The 26205-nt window shown below is 38.9% G+C and overlaps 1 protein-coding gene across 3 annotated transcripts in view; it reads right to left on the bottom strand.

Annotated features, from left to right (window-relative positions):
• IL5RA (interleukin 5 receptor subunit alpha) overlaps positions 1 to 26205 on the bottom strand; it is a 74405-nt gene that overhangs the window by 17951 nt on the left and 30249 nt on the right. For all 3 annotated transcript variants that reach the window (XM_072598636.1, XM_072598638.1, XM_072598637.1), the window contains 4 exons: positions 22067 to 22196; positions 21567 to 21754; positions 19448 to 19593; positions 12260 to 12398 (listed from right to left, as the gene is read on the bottom strand). In XM_072598636.1, coding sequence (XP_072454737.1) covers positions 12260 to 12398; positions 19448 to 19593; positions 21567 to 21754; positions 22067 to 22196 — 603 coding nt within the window. The remainder of the gene's footprint in view (positions 1 to 12259; positions 12399 to 19447; positions 19594 to 21566; positions 21755 to 22066; positions 22197 to 26205) is intronic.

The raw sequence follows: 26205 nt of genomic DNA, 5'->3' as shown, positions 1-26205 counted from the left end.
GGGGTGATGTCGTGATGTAATATTTTTAAAGGCTAGACCAAAGGAATATAAGGTTCTACTAAGCTAAAAAGACTTCAAATATAGTCAAATTAAGAAATTACACGTCAGTCATCCCAAGCCAAATTTACCCAGGGAGGGAGTGGTAGAGGCAGGACTCAAACTCACATCATTGATTCTAAATTTATTGCTCCTTCTCCCTTGTACCACATCACTTCCCAATATACTTGATAAAGGAAGATCAGACAAGTCTTATTACAATCCTTGGTCTCCTTGGAAGAGAGTCTGACCAACACTAAACCCTATCTCAGCTATCTCTCCAATCATTTCTTTGTATTACTACAGATTGACCTGGTTAGTTTGAGGAAGAATAAATAATCAAAGAAAGTGGAAATGATTTGTGCTAGCTATTAAAGATATGGAAGCTATAGTTACATGGAACTAGGTCTCATGAGGAGAACAGGTTGTAGGGTCTAAAACATGAGTTCTTCATTTTTTTGTGTGGCATAGATCCTTGTGATCATCTGGTGAAACGGCCATTGACCTCTTCAGAATAATATTTTTAAATGGATAAAATAAAATACATATAATTACAAAGGAAACCAATGACACTGAAATAGTTATAAAATTTTTAAAAAAACAAGTTAACATGGACCTCATTTGAACATTCCCTAGAAGCAGTTCTGTGTCTCTAACCCATACTCAAGAATATCTACATTACTAGCATTAAAAGGAATTGGGAAAAGGTTTCTTCCTGCAGAAGTAGGACTTTGGCTGGGACTTGAAGGACACTAGGGAAGCTAGTAGGCAGAAATGAGAAGGGAGAATATTCCAGGGAGGGAGGACATAGCCAGCAAAAATATTTGAAGTTGGGAAATGGAGTGTCTTGCATGTGAGGAATAAGGCTGGACTGTAAAGACAGGACGAACTAAAAGAACATTGGATATGGAATTAGGAAGCCTCTGACCCAAACCTGTTTCTGTCCTTTACTAACAGCGTGACCATAGATTAATCAGAACCTCTCAGAGTCTATTTCCTTATCCACAAAACAGAAATCATTATGTCTACAATACTGACCTCAAGGAGGCTGTTTTGAGGATCAAATGAGATTATGTATGCTTAGTATTTTCCAGTCCTTAAAGTGCTGTGTAAACATCTGCTATTATTATCAGGACTATGCAAGAAAAAAAATTAAGAATATTCACAGGATCTGGCTTTATTTTTCTAATATTTCTAGTACCTTGGAAAATATGGAACCTTGGGAAATTCAGGACCCACTGCTGTATATACTATGTTATGGTTTCAGTGTGGGGTGAACAGTGATAGCTCCAAAGAGTGCCTGGGCCCCAAAGAGCCAAGTTAGCTCAGACCACACAGACTGTGAAAATGAGCCGACTATCCTATGAGGCCAACTCACCTTAGGCTGCCCATGGAAATAAGGTCTTTCAATGCTTCCATCTTGATCATGGATTAGGTTTCTGATCTAAAAATAGACCTCTAGTCGACACTCATAGGGAGGGACAGGATCAAAAGAGAATAGAAGTAATGGGGAACAGGATAGGATGGAGGGAAATATAGTTAGTCTTATACAACACAACTATTATGGAAGTCATTTGCAAAACTACACAGATTTGGCCTATATTGAATTGCTTGCCCTCCAAAGGGAAGGGGTGGGGAGGGAGGGAGGTAAAGAAGTTGGAACTCAAAGTGTTAGGAACAACTGTCGAGTAATGTTCTTGCCACTAGGAAAGAAGAAATACAGGTAAAGGAGTATAGAAAGCTATCTGGCCCCACAGGACAAAAGAGAAGATGGAGACAAGGGCAGAGAGGGATGATAGAAGAGAGAACAGATTGGTCATAGGGGCAATTAGAATGCTTGGTGTTTGGGGGGGGAGGGCACAAAAGGGGAGATAATTTGGAACCCAAAATTTTGTTAAAATGAATGTTAAAAGTTAAATAAATAAATTAATAAAAAAAATAGACCTCTAGGGTACATTATAATATATGATCTTATTTGCTCCTCAAAACAACCCTGAGAAGTAGGTGCTATTATCATTCTTTTCACAGAGAGGAGAAATTAAGGCTAAGAGCTGAATTGATTTGCCCAGGGTCAGTCAGTCAAGCAACTCAATAAGTATTTATAAAGTGCCTCCATACTAAGTGCCTTCATGGATTTGAACTTGTATCTTCCTGACTCCAAGTCCAATACTCTCTCCATTACCCCACCTAGCTACTAAGATGAGGAAGAAAGTTAGTATTAAATGGCCTACACAAACAAGCCCTATTATTCGTGCTTATTCCTGGAGGTACTCTAAGCAGGTTAACATTACTGAAGAACTGGTCCCAAATCCATGAATGACCAAAGAGATACAGGTACGTGCTGATCTTTTAGAAATATGAATTTAGAAATACGATTCAGGAAGTCCACCTAAGAACCAAATCAATCTAGTATGGTCATACAACAAACCCAAAGTGACTGGAAGTGGATTAAAGATAGAGGTTGTGGGCCTGCTTGGCCCAAGTGATCCTGGGTTAGTAAGGGGCAATCAAATGAGTTAACTATGTCTGTGTATATCCTGATTTTTCCCTAGTGAGGGATAATGAGACCCACTGCATATCTTTCATTGCTGGGGATGTAGCTGACTTTAGTAATTTTGCTGATTGTCACATCTACCCACAGCCAGTGTTCTGTCAGCTATGTATTCCCTCCCATCAACACTACCATCAAATGCCTCCTAGAGTACTGCTCCCTGAGGCTAGTTAATGAGACATTCCTCTAGCTTAGGGGCCAATAAACTATGGCCCACATAGCTGAATCCAGCTCACCACCTGTGTTTCTATGGCCTACAAGCTAAGAATGGTAATTCTGGCCCCCAAGCTCATTGTTAATGGATTTCAAATGTATTAGCCCTACTAGGTAACATGTCCATTATAAGAAGGCTTTACAAAGACAATGTTTTAATACAAAAGGGACAATTTTCTTATGTTAAGAATTCTAGGCACCATAGCTGTCCCAGGGGAGAGATATTTGAAGGAAGATGGGCCCTTAAGCACTCATTAAACTACATCACATAATCAGTTACCCGCAAACAGAATGCTAGAAGCAGTAGATACTTGAAAATTTCAGGATCAGTCCATATCTTGTTTAAACTTTACATCTTCCCTAGTACCTGTTCTCTCCACACACAGTACAAACTCAAAGAAATCTCACTGAATTAACCTTAAAATTCACCCAGTTCAATTCCCTTTTATTATAGAAATTCAATTTGAGGCCCAAATAAGGTCATATGGCTATTTCTTGGTAGAACTAGGATTAATATCTAGGTCTCCCAATTGCCAACACACTTATCCTATTACACTTTGCTGTCCTTCCTGTTTATTAATGGGATAGATTATCCTTATTAATGGGATAAATATCCAAAATCTAGATAGAGAGGAGTAGCCAAATACAAGTTCTAACAGAATCAGATCCAGGGGACTGGTTAGGTGTTAAGCAAAAGACATATGGACGACAATTCTATCACTAGAAGAAAAGTTAGAAAAAAGATACCAGATCAGGTCAGAATTCCTAGACAAAGCCAGAGTCCCAACCCAAAGTCCCAACCCAGAGTAAAGCAAAAGAAGGGAGAGAGCTGAGGTGTCAGAATGAAAAGACAACACAAGGAAACTACTGCTGAGTTCAATGAAAGCATGTAGGTCTCTTTCTTATTATAGAAGCTGAGAAAGAAGTCATCCATTGGAATGGGCCTTATAAGAACTGATTCTTATAATCTGGTCCAGGAAGCCTTCAAGCCAGGAAACCAATCAATCCATCCTTCTGGCTGGATGGAGATCAGCTTTCCAGCCCCATCTTTTCTCCCAGATGGTGTGAGGCTAGCCTTAGCTCTTTATTATACATGAAATTAGACTACCATCAGGGCTGGGAACCTGCAGCCTTGAGGCCACAGTTAGGGTCAGGTCCCACCTGGCCTAGAGATTCTCTAAGACTCATTCCAGTTTAAATCCTTGCTAGTCTCTTGGCTAGTGGCGAAGTTTTCCCACGTACAAAAAGACACAGGAAAAAATGTGGTGAATATTAAAAATAATGCTAATAAGCATTAGCTAGAGAAATATCCTCCAACTCATTGCATTCCATGAGACCCACTTCAATCTTCATTCCTTGATTGTGAGAGTAGGTGCTCATTTTCGCAGATTCCTCTGACACTGGGGAGTGTCATACTCTAACCTACTGTGGCACACCCTTGGAAGATATACCCCATGACAGAGTAGAGGACTTGGGCTTCTTGTTGAAGAGAGGCAAGTTATTAGTATTAATTTTACAGGAGATTCACTGGCAGTCAGGGATGAATCACAGCTATAAAACCACAGTTGAATAATTCCAAGACCTTTGTTTTTACATCATGACAAATTCAAAAAAAAATGTTTTCCTCCCTTAATGCAAATGCATCTATGAGTAACAAATCATGTACACAAGGCACACATCTTGAATAAAATTAGGTAACTAAAAATCACATTTTAAACCTGAGTCAACCATTAATTTACTCCCTTAGGCTCTCAGAATTTAGCTCAGCACATTAAAGTCTACAGCCAATTTTTAGTTTGTAAGGAACTGTGGTGCCTGGTGACTGACAGAGAATATTCACAGTAGATTGGAATCAAGAAAGCTAAAACTGTCTGAGGGAGCCAATTAGAAACAAGCTCAGAGATGCTTTCTCTAGGAAGTTTGTCAAGGCATTGGCTCAGATGCCAGCTTTCCTCTGCCAATCCACTATCATGGGAACTTTTTTCTTGTTTTCAGAATTCCTTTTCTTACATAGGGTATTTGGGTCTCATTAAGAATATTGGAGTGGGGGTAGGGGGCAAGATAGATAATAAGATTCAGAAAACTAAAATCTCACCATTAGACTCAAATGTGAGCATTCTAAAAATAAATAAATAAGGGATTTTGGTAAACAAGAGATAGTAAAGAAATATAACATTCAGGAAGTTAAGAAAGCTTTCAAATGGAAAAAAAATGAGAAAATAGGAAGTTAGACCTAAAGATAAGACAGAGCACAGTTGAGGAAGAGAAGGTGATACTGAATAGTGATAAAAATAAAACTGCTCCTTCCACTAGGGAGCAAAACGTTTGGCAACAGGAAGTATTGTTTTCTAGAAGGGCTGAGCCTAGCAAAACAGTGAGGTGGGTTCAATCCACCTTTTGCACCCCAACTCTCATTCTCCTGCAGTGCTTTGTGGCTGTATACTGTCTTCTAGATGCACAGGGTCTCCCCAGGGTCTTGATCTTTCCCTCCTTCATCCTCACCCCACCCAGTCCAAAAGGATTCCCTCTGGGCCATGCTCTATGCCAGGTGATACTGGAGAGTGAAAGGTTAACCAGTGAAACAATCCAACCTAAAGGTAGAATGTTACTCCACCTAAAAAGCAGCCCTTTATCCAGCTTGTTTTAATGAATTGAAAGCTTAGTCTCAATAAGACCTGAATTCAAGCCGTACCTCTCACACATGCTACCTGTGGGACCTAGAACAAGTTATTTAACTTCTCAATGCCCCAGGAATCTCCGAGACTGTAAGATGCATAGCAGTAGCTGAGTAGCGCTGGTAGAGAGCATCTCCTCACTCAGAATTAGAACATGGGTTTTCTGAGTCCTAGTCTTCTTCCTAATATTAGACTGCCTCTCTACCTCTTATATGGACCTTGTTATTTTTATGCCTTCCTTCTCCATTATCACTTGAGCTCCTTAAGGACAAGGGCTCTTTTTCCCCTTCTCTGTGTCTCAGGCATTTATCACAGTGCCTGGTCAATTGGGGGTGAGGGTGGAGGGAAAGAGGCAGCTAAGTGGCCCAGCGGATAGATAGAGCACTAACCTTGGAATCAGGAAGACTCATCTTTCTGAGTCTGGCTTCAGACACTTACTAGCTGCATGACCCTGAACAAGTCACTTAAGCCTGTTTGCCTCAGTTTTAATTATCTGTAAAATGAGCTGGAGAAGGAAATGGCAAACCACTCCAGTATCTTTGCCAAGAAAACCCCAAATGAGGTCATAGAAAAGTAAGACAGGACTGAAAGAACTCAATAACAAGTGTCTATAGTGCTCAGCCAGTAATACTTGTTGACTGACTTGAATAACAATAGTTCCCATTTCCTACAGCAAGGTAAAGAGAGTATTTCAACTGCTTATTGGAAAAGGAGTACAAAGTTATAGACTAGAGCACAGATTCTTATACTTTTGCTCTCAGAATCCCTTTATACTCTTAAAAATTATTGAGGACCTCCCCCCAAAGAGCTTTTGTTTATGTGGGCTGTATCCATTGATGTTACAAACTAAAAAGTCTTAGTATTATCATAAAAATAGTTTTGACCTCATAGATCCCATTGAAAGGTGTCTTGGACTGATCAGCTAGACTACTGCAACCACTGTATTGAATCTGGGTCTTCTCATTTCACAGGATCATGGATTAGGGGTGTGAGATACCTCTAGAATCATTTAGTTGCCCTTCCTCTTTTTAAAGAAGGAAACAACAACAATGACATTGAAGCCCATAGAGGTGAAATAACTTCCTTAAAGTCACGCAGGAATTAAAAGTAGAATTCAAGAGCAGGTCTTCTAACTTCAAATCTGTTGGTCTTTCCAGTTTATCACAATCATTTCATAATAATTGTTATTTTTTTTATCAAAGCAATATTATGATCAAAGGGTTAGAGTTGGAAGGGACCTCAAACTATCTAGTCTAATATCCTCATTTTACAAATGAGAAAACTGAGTCCTAAAGTGATTTGCTCAGGTGCTCTGATTTCAAAGCCAAAGATGTTTTCAGTTGTTTCAGTTACTTTTTTAGTTACAACCAACTCTTCCTGACACCATTTGGGGTATTCTTGGCAAAGATAATGGCATAGTTTGCCATTCCCTCTCTAGCTCATTTTATAGATGAAGAAACTGAGGCAAACAGAATTAAGTGACTTGCCCAGGGTCACACAGCTAGTAAGTTTCTGAGGCTAGATTTGAACTCAGGAAGATGAGTCTTCCTTTATCCACTGTGCCACCTAGCAGCCCTAGTCAGAGATGAGCTAATTTGATAAATCACAGGCTTCTAGGATCATACAGTTGAAAAGTACCTTATAGGTCATCTAGCCCAAACTTGTCAATTTACATTTGAAAAGCACATGAAGTTCAGAGATTCAAACCAGTGCTGGGATATTTGATCCTTAGATCATTTACTATATATGTTAGACTTGGCTCTGAATGCTCCTTGGCTACCTCCCAAAATCAAATCCATCCTCAAAGAATTTGCCATCAAGGAGGAAATGCAAGGTTGTGCCTTAGAGCCGAAGGCACACACCTATGGACCTCTGCTAATTACTAGGGTATATCAACAAATCTTACTGAGCCTCAATCTTCTTATCAGCAAAATGAGAGTAGTAAGACTTACATAAATTAGTACGTGAGCCATCAACTGCCTTGAAGCTCTGGATACATCGACTGACCTCAGATTAAGAACTGACAGCTAGAGTCTTTACTCTTGGGGTGAAGGAAATGGAGGCACTGATGGCCGGTAAAACAGGACACCCAACAACAGAGGGTGACAGCTTTGAGGAAACCCCTTCCCCTCTCTCTCCATAACTGCAGAGCAAAGATTTTCATCTTTTTTTTCATTTCCAAATGGTTTAAGACTGCATGAGACAAGAGAGTGAGCTTCCTCCAGGCATGATGTGTTTCCCCATCTGGGAGAAAGGTTTTTACAAAGTCTCTGGAATGGTTTTGGTTGGTTTGATGGAAAGCCTCCTATTCCAGGGGAGTAGCAGCTGCAGGCTGCCTCTGCCATACCCAGTCTATCCAGAGCTGCAAAAGCAGTTAGGACAATTTACCTGTGATGTAAGAGTGGATGGCTACAAAGGACTATAAAACTGTGCATACCCTTCCACCCAGAAATACCATCACTAGACTTGTGTCCCAAAGAGATTTAAAATAAAAGGGGAAGGGGGAGAAAGAGAAGGAAAATCACCTATATGTACAAAAAATATTTATAGCAGCTCTTTTTGTGGTAGGAAAGAACGGGAAATTGAGGGGGTGCCCATCAATTGAGGAATGGCTGGACAAATTGTGGCATATGAACTTAATGGAAGAAATGATGAAAAAGGTACTTTCAGAAAAAAACTGGAAAGGCTTACATGAACTGATGCAGAATGAAATAAGTAGAATCAGGAGATGATTGTACACATTAACAGTAATATTGTACGATGAAGAACTGTGAATGACCTAGCTATTTTCAGCAACACAAAGATTCAAGCAATTATAAGGGAACTATAACTAAAAACGTTATCCACCTCCAGAGAAAAAATTAATGGAATCTGAATGCAGACTGAAGTACATTGCTTTGTTGCTTTATTTTTTTTAGTGTTTTTTTTTCCTCCGTGTTTTCTTTCACAACATGACTAATATAGAAATATGTTTTGCATGGAAAAAAAGTGAATGACTACATACTCCTCCAACTGCTCGTTGGCTGAACTTCTCACTAAGGAGCACACCCTTTTTCCCAAGACAGTACAGAACCAAACCCCCTCACACAGAACTGCTGGGAGGATCACGTGAAATAAGGTGTGTAAAACTGATTGTTTGATAAGTTATTTCACTTATGGAGATATCACTAAGGACTAGATAAGTAAAAGTTGTTAGGGTGGCTGAACCCTACATGAGACTGGAAGACCTCAAGTTTTATCTCATTTAATACTATTACTAACTCATACCCAGATGGTCAGCTATAGGATGCCAATTAGAAGCCAAGGTGGAGAGAGTGATTTAGAAGAGAAGAATGAGAAGGTTAAAAAATGTATCTGATCGGCCCCAAGCAGAGTATAATTATTGCTATCCCCTCAAGGGGTAAGGAACAGTCATGCACTATGTCCCAGAGGGGCCTGGACTTCCTATTATGTTTATTAATCATCTTGATGAAAATGGAAAGCCTATATTGATTAAATTCACTAATGATCCTAAACTGAGCAGGAGAGTAAATTCCAGAAAGGATGGATTTATAAGGCAAGTAGGAATATTAATCAGCTCATCTTCTCTGAACCCAGTGGAAATAAATGAGATAGGATTTACTATAGATAACAGCATTGAAGTACACCTGGAGGGAAATGATAATGAGCCTGGATTCAAACGAGGACTCTGCTGTTTAGGAAACAATAATGATAAGAAATATCCAAGGCAGGAAGTGAATATTAAATTAAGGGAGGCTCAAAATAAAATCTCATTACAAATAACAATTTTACTCTCTGCACAGCTGGGCCAGGGGGATGCGGTGCACAGAATTAGAGAATGTTAAATTTGGAAGGGACCTGAGAGATCATCTATTCCAACCAACCCCTTCATTTCAAAGAGAAAGAAACTGAGGAAGGAACTAGAGACAGGAAGGAACTTGTCCAAAGTCACACAGAGAGTCAGGGACAGAGTTGGGTCTAGAATCCAGGTCTCCTAAGTCTTAATTCACAGCGATTTCCCCCAAGTCTTTTCACTTTCCACATAGGAACTTGCAACTTTCATGAAAAGGGAATTCAGTTTAGTTTCCAGCTCCCCTGCTGATATGTTTAGCTGTCTCTGGCCACTCTAGCAGTGCAGGCTATAAAACGTAAAATGTTGGTGGGGGTGGGAATCATGTAATCAAAAGAATCAGACCAATATGTACATGTTTTAGGAATTCCATAACGATCTTAAAATGAACAAATAGTATTATAAAGATCAGTGTCCCGCTCAGAGTTCCCCTCCTCCTAAGCACCGCCTCCCACTTTCTCTTTTTATTAGGTTCATCTGACCTCTGACACAAATTGACTATGTGACCTTGGGCAAGTCCCTCTCACTGCCCTAGACAACTCTCCACAATCAATCAGTCAATAAATAATTATTAAGCTCCACCAGCCACTTATTATGCCAGGCACTATGCTATTCTCTCTATAAATACAAGTTGCAGAAAATTCCTGATACCAATGAAGTAACAATCCATTTGCTAGCCCGATCTCTATGTGAGGATGGGCTAGGACAAAAAGGGCAGGACTGATTGTGAGCAAAATGTTGTGGGCGAAGAGGGCTTTGTTAGACTTCCTGGCTTTTTGGCTCCCTTCCTCATTCCTCCTCCCCTCCAGTACCCTCATTCTGGATCCCCAAGATGGTGCCAGCTTGCTCTCCCAGGATGAAGCATCATACTCCAAACCTTTTTCCATCTCATCCCTAAACAAAGCAGAATGTCCTATTGGGAGATAATCAGGTTAGACACTTACAGGATAGGATAAGGTTTAGTGTATTATACCATACACTAATGGTGTGATGGATTTGGAGTGGGTGGGATGGGGTGGGGTAGATGTATGTAGGTGTCTCTGTACCCCTCAAAACCTACTTCACAGACATCTGCCTCTTGGGTCAGCCTGCGGAACATTGCCCACAGGCTTGGATTAAATGTGTGCTTCCAGACAGACACAGAATGTGAAATGTCAGAGATTCTCCCATAAGCCAGATGTGACACATGGTCATGGAAGTGACAGATCACTTTTTTTTTTAATTTCCTACTTCCATGGGAAATGTTCATTAAACTGTTTCTTGCCTTATCACCTGGCTCAGCAGAAACCCTCGCACTGAGCTGACCAATTCAAAGGGGACAGTTAGTTCATTTCAAGAAGGCATGGTCATATTTTCAGACTTTAAGGGTCCCATTTTCTTCAGAGAAAGAATGGAAATGTGTCTGAGTCTCATGGCCCACTTTCACTCCACTTATCTCTTGGGATAAATAGAGGCTGAGATAATTACCCTGTCAGAAAGGTGGGCCATAATGAAGGCTAGGACTTTTCTGAAGTCATATATAAGTGACTAAGTCAATACTTGCCTCTAATTCTTGATGATTTTCAATGCATACAATCAATTAATAAGCATTTATTAAGCACCTACGATGTGTCGGATACTATTCTAGGTCCTGGGGAGACAAAGAGGAAAATGAAGCAGTTTCTAACCTTGAGGAGCTCATATTCTATTGGGGAAGACAACTTTTTGTCTCCTTTTTAAGTAGATGCAAAATATATACCAAATAAATACATGGTAATTTGTGGGTGGATCACACTCAAAAAAATGAAGGAATCAGGAAAAAAGTTATCCAGAACATGATGCTTGAGCCAAGTTTTCAAGGAAACAAGAGCAGGGTAAGCATAGACTAGATTTCAGGCATGTGGGGCAGCCAGTGAGAAGTCAGAGATGATTGTCACACGAGGTACAAGAAAGCCATTTCAGTTGGATTGTGGCATATATGAAGGGGAATGGTACATATGTAATAGACTAGAAAGACAGCTTGGAGATTGGTTATCAAGGACTTTAAATTGTCAGAGAGTTTATATTTGATCTTTGAGGCAATGGGAGTTTATGGAGTAAGATAATGTCATGGAAATGCTTACGTTTCAGAAAATCTACATTTTGGCCATTGTGGATGATGGTTTAGACAGGAAAGAGGCTAAAGGTAGGAGGATTAACTAGGAGAATAAATACTACAATAGTCCAGGAGAGAGTTGACAAGGGCCTGAAACCATTGCCCCACCACCTAGCTCAGCAGAAATCCTGGTTCTGAGCTGACCAGTACGAAGTCTAGTACTAGTTCATTTCAAGAAAGCATAGCCACATTTTCAAGTTATAAGGGTGCTTTTTGCTTCAAGGGAAGATTGGTAGTGTGCCTGATCATTTGTTATGTGTCACTTTCACTCCATTTATCTCCTGGGGTAATTAAGTGCCAAGATTATTACCCTGTCAGAAAGATGGGTCATAGTGAACTCTGGGGCTTTCCTGAAGTCTTATGTAACTGGAGAAACCAATCTTTGCCTCTGATTCTCGACTGGTGACCTTTTAAGGAGAAAAGGAGGTGAAGAGAAATTTGAAAGATGCCATGGAGGTAAAAATTTGGTAATTAGTTGGATTTGGGGTGTGAGGGGAGTGTGAGAAATCCCAACACTAAAGTTATAAACTTCAGTGACTAGGTTGAGGGAAATTAGGAAGGGGGTACATTTAGAGAGAAAGATAAGAATTGTGTTATACTGAATTTGAGATGCTCCAGGACATCCAGTTTCAAATACTAAATGTCTAAGGCAGAAGACCATTAGAAAATCAGTCCAAATGAAATTTGAAATACAGGTGAAGTTAAGACCAATCTTGTACTAACCCTGGAAGAGTTTTTAGAGTTATATAACTTTACAATTATATCCATGAATAAGAACCAACATGAATAGATTGACTTACCAACATAAATAGATTGACTCCACTCACTCCAAAGTCCATTCTTTCTACAACTGAAATGCACGGTAGCTCTCATTTTTAAAGAATGCTTACAAGTAGGATCAATTACCAAGTTGAAAGAATTTCCCTGAATTTTCTGTATCTAAAACAAACAAATTGAAAAATTAACAAATCTATTATTGGAAACTTTACTTTCAGCCAATTTGTGAACAGTTATTAAGACCTGCTGCATGTCAGGCATTGGGATAAGTGCTGGAGATACAAAGAAAATCAAAAACAGTCTAATAGGGGAGAGAATATTCCAAAAACTATACAAATCAACTAGAGGCTAGAGAAATTGTAAATAATCAATAGAGAGATGGTAGGAGAATTAAAGGAGATCAGGAAAACTTTCTATAAAAGGTGAGATTTTAGTTGTAACTCCACAGAAGACAAGAGATGGAGATGAGGGGAGAATTCCAGGCATGGGAGACAAGCAGTGAAGATGCCTTATGCCAGAAGATGAGCCTCCTTTGTGTGGAATAACAAGGAGTCTCGTCTCTGGATCACAGTGCATGCTGTGTGTGTGTGCGTGCATGTGTGCGTGCGTGTGTGTGTGTGTGTGTATGTGTGTGTAAGAATTCTAGAAAGGTAGAGAGAGGGACAGGTTTTTAGAGGTTTTTAATGCCAAACAGAAATCTTGGCATTTTACCCTGGAGGTTACAGGAAACTGCTGGAGTTTTTTGAGTAGGAGGGTGGCATGGTTAAGGCTTGTGCTTCAGGAAGATGACTTTGACAACTGAGTGGAGACTAGACTGGAATGGGAAGAGACTGAGTAGGGAGACCAAACAATAGGCTATTACAACAATCCAGGTGTAAGATGATGAGGGGCCTTCACCAGGGGAGTAGCAGTGTCCAAAGACAGAAGTGGGCACATACAGGAAAAGTTATAAAGGTAAAAAATCAAGAGGACTTTGGCAACAGAATATATATAGATGGATAAAAGAAAGTGAGAAGTCAAGGATGAAACCTAGATTGTTAGCCAGGGTGACTGAGAGGGTTTTAGAGAAATTAGGAAGAAGAGAGGGTTTGTGGAAGAAATAATGAGTTCAGCTTTGGATATATTGAATTTAAGATGTCTATAAGATATCCTTTCAAGATGTCCACTAGGAAGTTAGGGCTGGCCAAGCAAATCTGAGAAGCATCTGCATAGGGATGACCAAGAAAGACTTCTTCAAGAGACATACAAATGAAAGATGGCTGGGGAAAGTAAAGCAATGTATTAAATTCTGACTATGTATAGAGCCTCTACAATGTACTATTCTAATACTTTGTCCTAGAGGGTAGGTAAACCATCTGAGTTCTTGAATACTATGCCAACAAGGTGCAAACTGACAAGAATCTTCCATTGTAGAAAGGCTTTGAATATCATTCTTGCAAAAGACCAACTTGGCTTTATGAGTACCAGCCTAGCTTACTATGGAGAGGCTCAGCATGAGTAGGATGGTCACTTGGTAGTGAATTTTTTTGCCAGAGCAACCCCTTAGATGAGGCCTGCACAGCCTGTGGTCCATGAAAAATGTAGAGGATGTGTTCCTCTACATTTTTCTTGGGTAGCTTGAAATCCTTTGGCAGGCTGCAGGTTGTGCAGGCCTGTCCTACATTATAAACATTACCTTAGCTGTTGGTACTCAAAATGTAAGATCCTTTTCTTGTGACCAGTTGATGAATTACTGCAGGAACTAAAATGTATAAGTCATTCTTTTCCCACTAGAGATGAAGTCAAAAGGCAAAATGATATTGTAGCAAAAGGGAAACATGGTCCACATGATTTCTTTGGAGATTTAGATAAATGAGTTGGTGGTGTTGGTTTTAGTATATATGTAAGGACAAAAAATAATATCATCATTATTTCACATTGCAGTGCTGATTATATTGAAATAGATTTGTGATCATCAATTGGGATTTCCCCTCCAATGCTACAGAATACAGCTCCTCTAATCTGCTCCTAAGCATCCTGCATAATTTTTATCCATGTCCTCCCATAAGCTCTTCAAGGCAGTATCCCCAACATGCTGAAAGTCTTCCTCATTTTCTTCTGACATCTCAAGAATACCAGTGGAGCACCCAGAAGATGTCCATGAGGAATTCCTTGTCTTTGCACCATGAAACAACTTATTTTTCTCTCTCATATATTTCTCTGATAATATGCTTTTTGTCTGCTATGCTTCAAAGTTTGTTCTGGGTTGTTATTTTGCAGCTTGTGTGTCACACCCACCATGTGCTGTTCTATTGCCCTCTGTGTGATATGGCTTTTTAATTCTTCAGACATGATTTTGTTCATTTCTCTCAGGCATATAAAAATGCTCACATTAAATATCTGAAAAAAATATCTTCAGGAAAGTAGTAAAGTTTATGACAGCTATCACTGAGGATGAGGAGATTTTGAAATTCTACTAAAATTTTGAAAAATCTCCAAATTCAAGCCATATGCATTTTAATGCTTATTTACTTCAATGCAAAGGTAGACATATGGAAAGAATAAAGAGTATCTTGAAAAGCATGGTTTAGGAGTAAGAACTAAGACAGAGCAAAGGATTGCAGGCTATACTGAAGTTTCATGCTGATATACCATGCAGGTTTTCTTTAAAAAAATCTTCGAGGTGCTGAAGGAGTGGAGGGGGAGGAAAGAAGGAAAGAAAAGAAGAAAGACAAGAAGGAAGGAAGGAAGAAATGCAGGAAGGAAGGAAAGAAGGAAGGAAGGAAGGAAGGAAGGAAGAAAGGAAGGAAGGAAGGAAGGAAGGAAGGAAGGAAGGAAGGAAGGAAGGAAGGAAGGAAGGAAGGAAGGAAGGAAGGAAGGAAAGAAACATTTTGACGAAAAGAAATCACTTGTTACTGATGTGAGAGTCATTTCCAAATCAGCTGTATATGGTACAACTACCAGCTTATTGCAAAAATCAAAATCAATAACAAACTAGCAGAAAGAAGAAAAATAAGAAATGGCATGCAATTGAAGCAACCCCAATTAGAATTACTTAAATAAGTTGCTGCCATCAAACTTTAGGAAGGGAAAAAAGGAACAGATACAGACACAGACTACCACTATTTTCAAAGAAAATTTAGGTTTAATTGATGTAAATCAATATCCACAACAAAGAGACTAAAGAAGTCCAGAAGCCTCTACAGTCAGCAAATACTTAATCACCTTGCCAAGCAGAAAGATGTGGCAGCCAAAGGCAACATCAAATTATAATATAAAGTTGTTTGTTAAATCTTATGGGGGAGAATGGTATAAGATCATGAGCAATATAGGCTTATAAATCACCAAGGAGCAATAGGAAGAAAAACAAGTATACAAAAATGTAGTTACAAGACCCAATTAAATCTGATTATGTCAATGCATTTAAGAATAAACTTAAAGTAGACAATAAACTGACAGAATCTGGAAAGATCTTTAATGACTTCTATAACAAACCTTTTTGCCCCCATCAATAACAATAAAACTGGCATATCTTAATTCTAGTATCAAAATTTCTGATGTCCCCCAGTATTAAGAAGTGGGAATGGTACTAAAGAGAACAAGGGTGAAAAGAGCAACTGACTAGAGAGGAAATCCATGTTGGAGGTCACATAAGGGAGGGATCAATGCTCAAAATTACCCAACAGAAGTCAGGATACCATAAGACTGGAAAAATTCTCATGCCTTATTTTGACTCGAAAAGGCAATCGATCTATCAATTAATGTCAACCTGGTTGCCTACTTTCAATTCAATATAGCAAACATTCATGGAGTGCCTACTCACACACATCAACGTGCTAGGTTCTTGAGATACAAAGCAAAAACGAAGCAGTCCCTTCCCTTGAGTGAAGAATCTATATGAGGCATCCTTGTATAAGAAAAGGCAAAATTTTTAAATAGCATGTTAAAGCACACCATATTATTATGCTCACACAATCAATTGAAAGATGCAGACAATATGATTTCTCTGTAATGATTTAATATAATTTACTTTGAATGTTTTCCTACAAGATGTTCCTAATTCATGTCAAACACTACAATTTTTCTTGAAATATATAATAATAAATATAATTTTGCTTTCTTAACAAATGTACCTCATTTATAACTTGTCTTTACTTCACTATTACTTCCCATCCACTCTCTCCTAGACCAAACACACTCTTTCAAAAAGGAAAAACAACGAAGTAAAAGCATTTCATACAGACCATTTCTGCCAATTTGTAAAACATTCTGACCTAGTTTTCTCATACCTCAGCCAAGAAAGGTATTTATCATTATCTCTTCTCTGAGAACCTCATTGGTTCAATACTCAGATTTAACTTCCTCCTATTAAAGTTTTCATTTACATTACTGTATAATTTGTTATGTACATTGTTTTATTGGTTCCGCTCACTTCACTCTGTATTACTTCTTACAAATACCCCTGTTTCTCCAAATTCCTCACGTTTGTCATTTCTTACAATGCAATAATACTTCATTACTTATTACTTTTCCTTACCCATTCCCAACCTATGTCTCTTGTAAACTTCTCTATTTCTGTCAAAAGCATCATCCTTCCAGGTACTCTGGTTTTTTAATTTTGGTGTTATCTTTGACTCTTTATGCTCATTCACACCAAATATCCAATCAGCTATCAAACATCATCACTTCAACCTCTATCATGTCTCTCAAATCTGTTCTCTTCTTTGCTCTCACACATCCATCAGCATCAGCAAGTACCCTGACATACACAAGGGTTGGAGAGAAAGGGGAGGCTGCTATCACAGGCTCTTAGATCTGTATTTATAAAAGGAAAGGCAACTTTTGAGGGGTTAACAATCACTTTAATCAAGCACATGTATCATTCACTTATTTCAGGGGAAAAGTCAGCACTTGAACTTCAGAGAAAATACAGAGAAATCAAAATCAACAGGCATGCTTCCAAATGTCTGACAGGTCAACAGACAGATCCAACTGTCTGACTATTGTTACCAGAGAGGGAAGCACCAACATCTGGATTTTCAAAGCCAGGAGGGCTCCTTAGCAGCTTATCTGACCAAACAGACACTTCCAGTTAGTAAACCCCAAAGCAAAACCTCACCCTCAGAGTATTTATACATTATTTTAGAGCCAGAGGGCATCACAACCTTTGAGAACCAGTGCCTCATTAGGTGTAGGCCTTCCTACAAATCTTCCCAGCTCCATTAATGAGGGGGGAAGATCTTTAATCACATTAACAATACAAATACATATACTGTTTCTAGTTAAAGAAACTCTTGTTTCTGTGCTCTACTCCTAGTAAAGACTCTTGGTTGATAAAGGCAAGATTCAACCAAAGGCACTTGATTACATTAAAACAAAAACAGCAAAAGATCCTACTTTGCTTGCTGTCACACCATCACCCTAGTTCAGACTCTCGTCATCTCTTGTCTAGAGTGTTGCGATGGCTTCCTCATTGGTCTTTTAGCTTCGATTCTTTCCCTACTTTAATCCATTCTCCAAACAGTCAACAAAGTGATTTTCTTAAGGTATAAATCTAATAAGGTCACTGTCTTATGCAACAAGCTCCAAGGACTTCTTATCTCTGGGAGCAAATATAAATACTGTTTTTTGTCATCTAAAGTCCTTCATGACTGAGATCCAACCTACTTTTTCACTCTTATTACATACTACTCCACTTTACGTACTTTATGATCTACTTAATCTGGTCTTCTTAACATTCCTCAAACATTACACTCTATTTCCCACTTCTCTGCCTTTTTTTGGTTCTTTCTTGCATTGGCATGCCTAAAACACAATTTTTCCTTATCACAATTTTTCAGATTTCTGAGAAATTCTCATTATTTCTCCATTTTCTTTCAATATGCAGTTTAAGTACCACCTTCTACATGATGCCTTTCCTGATCTCACCAGTTGCTACTACCTCCCCTCTGCACCCAACAATTTCCTTGTATCTAATTTTTATTTCCTTTGTGCATACCTATGTATGTACCTGTTGTCCCCTCTAGCTAGACTGTAATGCCCTCAAAGGTAATGATTGCTTCACTTTTGTCTTTGTGTACTCAGTGCATGATGGCTGCTTAATAAATGTTTGTTGGTTGATTCATTCATTCACTCATTGGGAGAATGGTGGTACTGTTATTCAAAACAGGAAGACAAGAGATAGAATAGGTTTGGTTAGGTAGGAATATGATGAATACAGTTTCAGAGTTTGAGATGCCAGCAGGACATAAAGATGAAGATATCTATCAGGAAGCTGGAAATGTGAGTCTGGAGCTCAGAATGGACTTGAGGCTGGAGATATGAAGGTGATATACATAGTGGTACAAGTTGAAGGCATAGGAGTGAATGATATTCTCAAGGGAAAGATTATAAAGTTAACTGGAGATGGAGCTTTGGGGAATCCATACTTTACAATGAATAAGAAGAGACAGAGTACAGTGGTAGAGGTATAAGGTGAACCATCAATGTTCTCTGGCATAAAAATCAAAGGAGTCAAGAGTTTCAAGGAAAAAGTGATTAACAGTGTCCAGTGTTACAGAGATGTCAAGAAGTGGTTAAACTGAGGCAAAGGATGGCCTAGTTTTTGAATGAATATTGGTCAGATAAACTGAGACCTGGGAAAGATCTTAGCTTAAAAAGGCCAAGGTCTCCCACTGCATTTGGGGCTATTGTCAGTCTTCTTGACCTGTCTTGCCACTGGACTCTGATAGATACTGATGACTCTGGAGGAGAGAGTGAGGCTGATAATTTGACACAGCTCTGACTCATTTAAATCTAATTCACTTCCAAGTCAATACATCACCCTCCTGATGTCTTTGATTCTCTTTAAGAATGAAGGACAAACAACAAACAATGATGTCAAGGAGTATGAAGATTAAGATTTTTGTATTTGGTAGGAAGTCACTATAATTAAAGAGAACAGTTTTGTAGACCAAGGGGCCCAAAAGCCAGATTGTAAGAGATGGATGAGTAAGAGTATAGTAAGGAAGTAGAGATAGTAAGTAGAAACTGCTGTTTCTAAGAGTTTGGCAGTGAAAGAGAGGAAAGAGAGGAAAGAAATGTGGAACTGTGGAACTGTTTTCCCAGGGGAAGTCTACAGAGACTGAACCTCCAACCTTGCCTTCGTAAGCATCATGGTTCAACCAAAGATATAACAGTAGATAATTAATAAAGACCACCAAAGTATATGCAACACCATCAAGTAGAATTACCTTTGAATAATCCTCTCTTATATTGTAGATGTTCACTTCATAATCAAAACATTGTCTAGGCAAGTTAGAAACTGGTTTCTCCCATTGTATATATAGACGATTTCCTTCCAGTTTTGCAGTGACATTCACTGGAGGATTCACTTGATCTAGATTCGAAAATAAGAACCAATTTTATAAGAATAGATGCTCCCAGGTGCCATTTCAAACTTGTAAGGCATTTCTAGGATAGAATGTGAAATGTCTACAATTGCAGGAGCTAGCAGGGATCCTGGCAATCAAGTGAATTTTTAAATATAATTAACTGTCTGATGAAGCATAAATTGAGTCACTGTTTTCAAGACAAAAATACCTACCCGTGACCAAGGTCATCTCCAGGGTAAAAGGTAAAGTTTCTCCTACATAGGGTTCTCATTTAAGAGAATTATTCCTCAGCCTTAAAGATGTCCTGTTCCCTACTCTTAATAGAATTTAAAGTTATGATTTCACCCCCAGTGAGACTTTACAATGCCCTCTCAGTTGCATTTCAAAACCTCATTCTTCATATGACTCAGTCAGGGTAGACAGTCAAGATGCGGAGTCAGAAAGAATGGAAAGTACACAGAAATAGAAATGAGAAGACCTAGGTTCCAGTGACTAACTACGTGATCCTGAATTGTTCAATTCCCCTTTTGGGGTCTCAGTGACCACACCTATAAGATTATGGGATTAGATTAGATGTGAGATCCTTCAAGCTCAAAAATACTCTGATTCAACAGAACTATTCATTTGTATAAAGCTTTTTCCCTTCTGAAGGTACTTTTCATCTGTTCTCTCACTTGGCCTTCTCAGTGAGGCCTTATGAGGAAGGGAAAGGAGGTAGGTATGACTCCCTAGATCACAGATTAGATCATTCAATCACAGCTAAAAGGAAGGACTTCAGAGCTCTAGAACAGGCCCTCTGTTTTGATAGGTAAGGAAACTGAGGCCCAGAAAGGTGAAATAATTTGCCCCAGTTCACCCAGTAGAGTAATAAAATCCAGACTAGAATTTACGTTTCTCTACTCCCAGTCTAGGGCTTTTTGTCTCACTGTTATTTGACTAGATAATTTTCCTGATTTTGGAGAAGTTAAATGCCTCTGTTTAGACTACATAGATAATGAGAGGAAGGTACCAATAGGCACTGAACTTATGATTTCTCAGATGAGGAAACTCTAGGCCAATATAGGTTGACACTTTCTCTGAAACATTAAAGAGTTGCCTAGAGTGGTAGTTTCAAACTCAAATAGAAACCCAAAGGGCAGCCTATTGACTTAGAAAACCACAAATTAACATTATATATGTTGTATTGCATTTTAATTTTTTTTAGACATTTCCTGATTACATTTTAATCTGATTTAAGTGGACAGTTCAGAGTTTCACTGGCTGCTTGTGGAGTTTTGACACTTCTGGACTTGAGCACTGTGGCCCTTTATTTATTGAGGCCCTTTGATGAAATTCATTAAAAGTTGATGCCACCCATTAGGCCTATAGTAGGGTGCTAATCTTGTTTATCTCCCTACTATAGAGAGGCCATGGTACAGTAGGAAATCACTGGAAATAGAGTTAAAAGGTCTAGATTTCAAGAGACTCTGACGTTATAACTGTATGAACTTGAACAAGTTATTACTTCACTAGGTCTCTTCATCTATAAAATGGGGAAGATAAAATTAATCTGCCTGACCAACCTGACAAGGCAGGCATAAGAATTAAATATATTGTGTATATATACATACACATATATGCATGTATACACACACACACACACACACACACACACCCATATATTTGAGTGTGTGTGTGTGTGTGTGTAAAAACTTTAAAATTCTGAAATGCAATAGTTATATTGCCTATACATAATTATGTAATTATAAAATGCAAGTCGTTATTATAAAGGTTTTCCACTTCAACTTTAGATTTGGGGGATAGAGTGGCATAGTATATACAAAGGGCTGGTCTTTGAGTCAGAAATATCTGAGTTTAAATCCTGCTTTAGACACTAGCTAGGCAATCCTGGGCAAGTCATCTGTAAAATGAGGGAGCTAGTCAGCCTGCCTGGCCCCTAAAGTTCCTTCTGATCTATGATCCCATGAGTCTTCCTTACCAATAGCATGGAGGTCAAACAACTGATCCAATGGTTTGATGGCAATTTGTTTGCTTGAGCCATTAACATGTACTGCCAACTGTCCATGCCCTTTTCTATCTATGGCAGTCTCTGGAAACCAGCAAGCTATATTTCTATTCCATGAATCTTTTCTATAGTCTTGGCATTCTTCGGTGTATATGTCAAACCTAAATTGTAACACAGATAAATATTATAAAGCTGGTGAAAATTAGTTATTTGAATATATGTAAATAAAGATAAGGCAAGTAGGTAGTTTGGTAGATAGAATGCTCAGTCTAGAGTCAGGAAGACCTGAATTCAAATCTAGTCTCAGATACTTACTATCTGCATGATCCTGAGTAAGTCATTTAATCTATTTGCTTTAATCGCAGGAAAAATAAATGGCATACCACTCCAGTATCTTTGCACCATGGAGAGTAACAGCGTCTTGAAGAGTCAGACTTGACTGAAAAAGTGAACAACAAAAAATAGAGAAAAACCTGTAGAATAGGAAGTACTGAGTATCCACTGGGGCGTTCTTGCCAACAAACCAGGTGCAATGGAGAGACACGTCATCGCTCACGACGTTAGTGACACAAGTCAGATTCACAGCTGATGTCCCAGGAGCTCCTGCGAGGCCAACACAGTGTTAATCAGGGATATCGCTAAGACTGAAAGGCACTGAAGAAAGTGGATAAACAGCTGGCCTTAAAGGCAAAAAGACCCTTGTCACCTCTCTCCTAGGCTGCTGTGATAGTCTCCAAATAGGTCATTTCTTTCAGTTCTCATCCTCTCTCCCAATTCATCCTTCACAAAGCTGACAAACTATTTTTTCTAACACATGGCATGGATGATATCATTCTCTCAGCTCAAGAATCTCAAGTTGTTCCCTGTTGTCCTTCGAATTATCAGAAATTTAGGACAAAATACAATCTCTTCATCTAAGGAAGAAGGGGGGGGGAAGAGAAGAAGGGGGGTGCCTGAAGGAGTAGGATTTAGATAAAAAGAATGAGGCAGCCATTCTAGGCAGGGGAAAATATATGACCAAATATGGTAGAACACAAGACCTTTTGGGGGGAGACAGTGAGGCCAATTTGGCTAGAGTAAAGGATTTGCATAGGGAAATAACAGAGCCTGGAGCAGAGCTGAAACCTCTCCAAAAGAGCAAAGAGCTGAATTGGTAGGGATTGCTCAGAAGGGGAGAGAAGCCCCCATCAGGCCCACAGCTGCACCAGCTTTATAATTCTGGGAGGTTCAGGAACATATTTGGCTCCCAGAACAACAGGTTTAAAAGACAAGAGCTCAATGAAAACAATTTAAAAGTAACATTCTGGAGAGCTCCATGCTCTGGAAGTCGATCTGCTGAGATTTTTTTATGTCTTGGTGACAGGAATGCTAGCAAGGCTTCAGGCCAGCAATGAAACTGTCCTAAGTGAGGAAGAAGGTATGTTACTGTCAAAAGTAATCCCTAAGAATACAGCTGCAGAGAGTCCCTGAGCAGAAGAAAAATATGGGCAGTTGAAAAATTCATCAGATGGGGCAGGCTAACAGTTTGTTTGGCAGACAATTCACAATGCTGGGACAGAAACAAGCTGGTTGAGTGAATGTAAAGGTATTTCTAGGGACATTAGGTGAGAAGGTATAGTCAATGACTCACTTTTGACGACCAAATCAACCATCCTAAAGCCAATCCAGTTGTGCATATCTATTATGGTCTACATGAGGAAATCTTTCCATTTACAGAAAGACTGGATGAACTATGTTCAAGACCATTTCAAAGTTATCAAGGGAAAGTTCTCAAAACCTTCACGTCTTAGAGATATCTTTTACTGGTTTGTTTTGCCTTTATTCTGTTTAGTTCAAGTCAGAAGTGACTTTTTTCATTATTAATGGCATTCTTTCAAAGTGTGCTCAAACCTACTTGGGAAGAAACTAGATTGGTTTCTAAACTTGAGTCAATCTGTGGATAGCATGGCTTCTGGCCCATCTAGCACCCTTATCTGAGAGTGATTAGCACAAGTCTATGCTCATTATGGGTGTTCCATGAATATTTGTGAAATGAGTGGAAAAGTAGATCAATTAGCAATAAGGAATAAAAAAGACGATGTTTCTCAAAGAATGAGAAGGTCCTTAAGATTTTGTTTTCAGTCACTGATGTAATTCTAGAGCCATGGGACTGTATAACATTGCTACTCGTGGTTACTTCCAGCCCTATGACATAGGCAAGATAGCTAAATTTGGAAATACATATTAGTAAAACAAAACTAAGAAGACAGATGCATCACAATGGAGGAAACAAGATGATGATGATGAGGATGATGATGATATCTGTATTTTTTCCAAGTATTTTCATGCTTTTCATCATAATTTCTCTTTCTGTCTAAAAACTAGGCCAATTGTTTCCAGGTGTGTTCCCATGTCCCAGAAATTGAAAGTACATTTTTTTTTTACTTTTAACTTTTCACCGTGTTTTCCTTTTCTAAGTGTTCAACTGAAAGTAGCACTAATTAAAGGGTTTATATACTCTGCATTTTCTTTGTAAACTAATAAACCAAGCAGTGGTTCTTATACCCCTAACCTCAGATGGTTCAGTCTTAATGTCATCTCCAACTCTGCCAACTAAGTTCCCTTTATCAGGTTTGGAATCCCCAAACTATTAACATCAGTTGGGGAAACAGAGACGTTGATTACCGTCTTGACATTATGGGACATATAATGGTGATAGAATATAGTCCCCATCCCCCCAAAACTTACAATATTGTTGGGAAGCCAAAGGAAATACAAAAATAGGAAATAACATTTTAGAGCCTTTTAAGACTGACTGAAATTGTTTCAAAACAACCCTATGAGGGAAGTTTTAAGATATCGTGATCCCCAAAACTCATAGAATTGAAAGGGACCTCAGAAGGCATCTAGTCCAACCAGTCCCTGAAAAAAAAATCCCTTCTTCAATAGACCCTAAAAGTGACCAAAGGAGAGGAGAAAAGAATGCTTTACAGTCAGGATTTGATCGCCTTGAGACTAGCTCTCTCACAACTACACTGCCTTTGTGAGGGAGAATGTGGAGAAAGGAGAAATGAGGGCTTAGTGAGGAGCCTATATGGTAGTCTATAGTTAGGGACTGAGAAGGGAGTCAAAGGAGAGAGAAGGAGAACTCAGAGATGGGACAAGACAGCAGTTCTCAAACTTTTGGTCTGAAGACTTTGAGCCAAAAGGCTTTTGTTTAGGGGGCTTATATAATGACATTTACTGCATTAGAAATTAAAACATCTTAGCATTATAAACAGTAAATAGTTTTGACCTCATAGGTCCCTTGAAAGAATTTGGGTGCTCCCAGGGGTTCTTGTTTTAACCTTTGAGAACCACTAGTAGGAGAAAAACCGTGGTAAGGTAGTGACTAGTTGACTTCTAAGAGAAGTTGTTGTAATGTTAATTAGAGGTAAAGATTCCTGCCCCCCATTAATAGGCCTCAGGGAGAGCTCATTAAGGTACATTCCATTAGGGTGAAACTCTGGGTAGCTGTTAAGGAGCACCCCTCCACCCCCTTTGAAAACCCAGATGTTGGTGCTCCTCTCTCTGGTAACTATGTATGTATGTAATGGTGAAACATTTAGATCTGTCTGTTGATCAGTGATGTATGTATTACTTATGGTCAGACAGTTAGAAGCCCTGTCTGTTGGTCTTTATTTCCCTGCTTGTATTTTCTCTGTTGGTATATGTGATTAAAGAAGATTGTTGACCCCTCAAAAGTTGCTTTCCTTTCAGAAAAGCACATCTAACAACCTGTGCTAGCAGGCTATCTTGGAAGTGACAGGGTTCTTGCTGCTACAATAGTGTGGCATAGAACAATAGAAAAAGCCTTAAACTTGGAGTCAAGAGAGTCTGGTGTTTGGATCCCAACCCAGACACTTGTAAAGTCATTTAACTACTCTAAGCCCCAGGTACAAAATGGAGAGAATAACAGATGTACAACATACCTCACAGGGTTCTTGTTGAAGTAAAAGAGCTATAGAGAAATGAGGTCCTTTCTGGGGATCAACAGGTGCCTAGGGAGGGACTTTAAATCTAGCTCACTTCCTGGCCATTTAGAAAAGTCAATCTAGATTACCCCAGAGAAAAGGCTAGCTGGATGGATGGAAGGATGGATGGATGGATGGATAGATAGATAGATACATAACTTTATGAAATATGTATACATATAATATTTGATAATGTTTTATGTCTGGAACATCTCCATTTATTTAAATCTTCTGAGTTAGAAACACAGAAAATGTGTAAATTGCTACCATTAGGTTAATACCTGCTTAGCTCTTATCACCTAGAATAGTGATTCCTAATCTTTTCATAAAAGGAGGATCCTTTTTAAAGTCAAAAAATGTTGCAGATATTTTTAGACATGGCTAGTATGGGAATTTATAAAGGGCTTTATGTCTCTTGCTTTCTCAGTGTGTAGGGGAGGAAGAGGTAAGACAGAGAAAATTCAGAACTGAAAATAAAATCAAATCAATTTTTTAAAATAAGGGCTATAACAACTGAGAAAAAAAAATGCTGCAGACCCTCACATGGTAATAGTTGTACAAGTAGTACCCATTCATTGAGAAAATCATAAAAAGTTATTATGGATTTAATAATGCTTTTA

The sequence above is a fragment of the Notamacropus eugenii genome, chromosome 3 (assembly GCF_028372415.1).
Source record: "Notamacropus eugenii isolate mMacEug1 chromosome 3, mMacEug1.pri_v2, whole genome shotgun sequence".
NCBI classification, from domain to species: Eukaryota; Metazoa; Chordata; class Mammalia; order Diprotodontia; family Macropodidae; genus Notamacropus; species Notamacropus eugenii.
The sequence above is the reverse complement of the archived record's forward strand: the minus strand, read 5'-3'. Positions and strand labels throughout refer to the sequence as shown.